At 34.4% G+C, this 5,000-nt stretch overlaps 1 protein-coding gene across 1 annotated transcript in view; it reads left to right on the top strand.

The window, feature by feature from the left end:
* The window catches only part of LOC136828786 (uncharacterized), a 38,683-nt gene that overhangs the window by 28,298 nt on the left and 5,385 nt on the right, over window positions 1–5,000 (top strand). Inside the window, exons 8-10 of the mRNA XM_067087012.1 lie at window positions 1,467–1,610; window positions 3,101–3,233; window positions 4,082–4,323. Of these exons, the coding sequence (XP_066943113.1) occupies window positions 1,467–1,610; window positions 3,101–3,233; window positions 4,082–4,323 (519 nt within the window). The remainder of the gene's footprint in view (window positions 1–1,466; window positions 1,611–3,100; window positions 3,234–4,081; window positions 4,324–5,000) is intronic.

Below are 5,000 nucleotides of genomic sequence, written 5' to 3'. Positions count from 1 at the left end.
TAGGGGTAGGTTAGTAGGACTATCTGTGTGTTAGGATTCCTCGCACCGGTGGACTGTGGAAGTCGCCCTGAGGATGTTGTACAATTGGAATCTCAAGAGTTCAAGCGAAGATGCAGTGCATTACGACCTTAAAACATTTCTCCTTGTATCTTAATGCTTTACTTACATTTTTATCTATTTATCTGTCTTATTGTTAATTTATTTTTTACTTTTCTCATAACTGATCTCTTCTTTCTGCATTTCCTATTGCCTTCTGTTAGTTCTTTCAAGTGAACACCGCATTCTTTGGAAGCTTGAATTTCATGTCAGCGGCCCCTTTATTGGGCTTGTTCCATATGAGTAGGGTTCATCTTCATTTTTATTTTGATTTTGCTTTCCCCCCCATGCCCAATCTACTACCTTCAATTCCGTGTATTGATAATCAAAGAAACATTATGCTGAAAACATATAAATATCTACGGAAAGCTTTAAAAAGGTTGAGTGACTGAGTATTGTGTAGGGTATATTCGTCCTTGTCAATAATTCCTATGACAGGGCCGTCCAACCCCATGCCCGTGGGCCAAAAGCGGCCTGTTTGATTTTGAAAGTGGCCCGCTAGAGAAAAATAAATAAAAGTATATATCTCTTTTTTATACCATAAAAATTAGATTTACCGCTTATCCTGAGTGAAAAGAATTTTCCTTGCAAAATCAAAAACTACAAAGAAAAGTTTCATTGGCGCTTGTTGTGTATATATATATATACATATATATATATATATATATATATATATATATATATATGTATATATATATACATATATATAGATATATATATATACATATATATATATATATATTATATATACATACATATACACACACATATACATACATACACACAGGTGACCCGCATGACTTTTTGTTTTTTCAAGAGTGGCCTCAGACTAAACAACTTGCCCTGTGACCTATGATAATTCAAAATGCTTTCCAGAGTTTTTCAAAATTCCTTTATGCATGTAGCCTGCAACCTACTAAAAACATAAAGGCATTAAAAGCAAGCAAAATGAATGAAGTTAAATTCACATTCGTAATACTTTGTTTGACGTACAGTCCATTATTTTTCATTTGAATAAGACTGAATCGCTCATGAAAGAATAATGATTTAAAGGTTTTGTCATGATTATCTATAAATTAGTCTTACTTTTGGCACGTATCAAGTTTTTTTTTTATTATCAAAGCAGAGATGGTTAGGTTATTTTGGCATAGTGAAATTTTATAGTCAGTATTGTACTCACAGACGTGGTGGTCACTGTCTCTACCTTTAAAAGTCTGTCCCTATTAAATATTCCTTCACAGCTTGAAATCTATTTTGTGGTCAAAATTTCATTGACATTTCCTGCCATTTTCTGTAATTTTAAGCTTATAATGAAAGCCTGAAGTGATCTGAAATAATCTGAACTAATCTGAAATCTACTCGATGTACAGAGAATTCAGGCGACCCAGGTTTTGAAAAGCCTTGGAGCGCGGGCTTGCATTTTGGTTTACATTGCCAACATCTTCATTTTCCACACGGCGCTGGTTGGTCTTCCGTTCTGCCTCACGTATTCAGTTCTGGATAAGCCATCGACAGTGAGTTCCACATTGCAGTGATTTATTTGGGGTTAATAATATTTGGTTTCTTCTCTAAAATAACTTTGATTTCTATGTATGTCAAAAGTAATTGTAATTCAGGTTACTTTACACGAAACTAAAATTAGCTATGATTTCTGTACTTGTGAAAAGTAATTGCAATTCAGGCTACTTTGTAGGTACCTAAATTACTTTGATTTCTGTATTTGTCAAAAGTAATTGCAATTCAGGCTACTTTGTAGGTACCTAAATGACTTTGATTTCTGTATTTGTCAAAAGTAATTGCAATTCAGGCTACTTTACTTAAGCCTAGAATTCTCATTCCCACAAGTTCACCAGATGATTCTCGCTTTTATAATTAGAGTTTACATAGATACAAAAGTAAATTTCTTGATTTTGCTCCTGTTAATAATTAACTTTTAGCCGGGTCAGTACACTGACACATCAGTGTACTGCTCTGAAATGTCAGCTTGGGATCAGCAGTTAGAAGTTTCTTAATACTGTCAAACATCCAGATTTCCTGCTGAATGGAATACCTAAACACTCAAAAAATTTTTTTTCACAACATCAACAAAGACTGAACGTACCTAATACACCACGAGTTTTGTAATATTCTGCCTTAGCCTTAGACGGTAACTGAGACCAAGTTTTTCAGTTGGTTCACGCAGAGTAAACTAAGTTGTCAGTCAGTCTAGGCCACTCTGACACAGCTAAAGGTTAATTATTAACATAAGCAAAATCAAGAAATTTGCTTCTGTGTCTGAGTAAACTCTGATTATAAAAGCTAGTATCATCCGATGAACATCTAAGAATCAGAATTCTAGGCTTTTGTCAAATAATCTGAATGACAATGACTTTTGACAAATGCAGAAATCTAAGTTATTTCCAAGTTTGTGTAAAGCAGACTGAATTATAATTACTTTTGACAAACAGAAATCATACTTATTTAGGTACGTACAGAGTAGTCTGAATTACAATGAATTTTGACAAACACAGAAATCAAAGTTATTTAGGTACGTGCAAAGTAGCCTGAAATTCAATTACTTTTGACAAACACAGAAATCAAAGTTATTTAGGTAAGTAGCCTGAATTACAATTTCTTCTGACAAATTCAGAAATCAAAGTTAATTTAGGTTTGTGGAAAGTATCTTAGATTACAATTCCTCCTGACAAACACAGAAATCAAGGCTAATTTTAGGAGCGTGTAAAGTAGCTTGAATTTCAATTCCTTTTCACAAATACAGAAACGTGTAAAGCAGCCTGAATTACAATTAATTTTGACAAATACAGAAAGTGTAAAGCAGCCTGAATTACAACCATTTTCGACAAATACAGAAAGCGTAAAGTAGCATGAATTACAATTACAGAAAATGTAACAGCAGCCTGAGTTACAGTTACTTTTGACAAATACAGAAAATGTAAAGTAGCCTGAATTACAATTACTTTTGACAAATATTAAAAATCTCCATTATTTTTCTTTCGTTTTCTAGTCTGGCCTGGTGTTACTATCCCTTCTTTTGGTCGTGGCAGTCGTCGTCAGGGTGGCAGCTGTGCTCTCTGCAGTGTTCAGTGGAAAGGGACCACTGACGGTGCTCAACAGAAGAAGACTTCCTATTGCTGTTGGTAGGCTCTAAAGTCTTAGAGTAAAATCGTTGAGACTTGGTATAACATCTTACAGCCAAATAATTATTCAATGATTATTTAATAAAGTGTCGACGTAGCTGGAAAAATTGGTGTCGAAATTGTCCTTATTCATGTGAAATTACTTTAACAAATAGTGAGGGACTTCGGTCTTTTACCAATACAGAAATATAGTATTTAAATCAAGAAAAATTTAGCAACAACTTCCTCTGAATTCTACAGAAAAAAATAGTATCTAAATCATGCAAAGTTTAGCAACAACTTCCTCTACAATCAAAAGAATGTGGTTCACTTTAGCATTGCAAACATGGCTTGTATCATCAAGTTGTGATGCGAATAATACTCTTCATTCACAACTGATGAGTTTCCTTTGAAAATCTGCATTTAAACCTAACAGGAAAATGTGAATATGTCCCTTTTTCTACTTGTTTTCATACTCTTCATTTATTTCCTCTGCGTAAGCTTCCAAAGCGATATCTAGTAAGGGTTTCTAGAAATTAACGACCGTCTAGATACGATAGAGGAGAGATATTACTCTTTTTTAAGACAATTCCATTTCCCACAAACCCATCTAGATTTTATCAAACATCTGATTTCAGCAGTTTTACGACGACAAAAAATGGGTCCAGTGTTGAAGGTGGAAAGGATCTCTAAGACTTTAAGTAAATAATGTGAAAGAAGATTCTCTCTCTATCTCTCGACTGGCTTCTGTCAATTATTGTTTCTCTCTCTCTCTCTCTCTCTCTCTCTCTCTCTCTCTCTCTCTCTGCAAGCTATGACTTTCACCACCATCACATTTTATTCCCTGATTCTTAAATCGTGATTTGCAGGAAGCACCTTGATGCTTGTGGCCCTGATAGTCATGGCCACAGCGGGCCTGAAAGAATTCGGGACTTTGGTGGGACTTGCAGTCGGATTCCTGGGACCGGGGATGGGACTTACCAGGATTTACTGCAGGATGAACCTGGAGGATCTGGCTCCCTGGACGTTACCTCGTTTACTAAGCCTGGTCAACATTGCTGGGATTTTCATTGCAATCTGGCCTCCAATACTGGTTGCAAGTCTAGCTGCGGTAAGTTTTCAATTTTTCTTCCCCACAGAATACAAAGTCTGTTTGAGGAATAAGACTGATTCTTGAATATATTAAGAGGAGAATACTGATTATTAGATATATTCAAGGGGAGGATACTGATTATTACACTTGCTGAGGGAAGAATACTGGTTTTCAAATGTATTAAGGAGTGAATGCTGATTATTAAATATATTTAAGGGAGAATATTGATTACTAAATTTACTTACGGGAGAATACTGATTACCGGATATACTCGTATTTAAGGGAAGAATACCGATAATTAAATACACTTAAAGGAGAATATTGATTATTAAATTTACTTAGGGGATAATGCTGGTTATCAAATATATTTAGGGGAGAATATTGACTGTTAAATATATTTTCGGAAGAATACTGGCTGTTAAATATATTAGGGGGAAAATACTGATTATTACATATATATTTAAAGGGAGAATGCTGATTAGACAATATATTATGGGGAGAATACTGATTATTAAATATACTTAAGGGAGAAAACTGATCATTAAATCTACTAGGGTAGATTGCTGATTATCAAATTTACTTAGATGAGATTGCTGATTGTTAAATATACTCTGAGGAGAATACTGATTAGGAAATATAGTCAGGGGAGAATACTCATTATTAAATATATTTAAGGAAGAATACTGACTATTAAA

The sequence above is a fragment of the Macrobrachium rosenbergii genome, chromosome 43, assembly GCF_040412425.1.
Source record: "Macrobrachium rosenbergii isolate ZJJX-2024 chromosome 43, ASM4041242v1, whole genome shotgun sequence".
Lineage (NCBI taxonomy): Eukaryota > Metazoa > Arthropoda > Malacostraca > Decapoda > Palaemonidae > Macrobrachium > Macrobrachium rosenbergii.
Note: the sequence above shows the minus strand (reverse complement) of the source record. Positions and strands in the feature narration are given on the sequence as shown.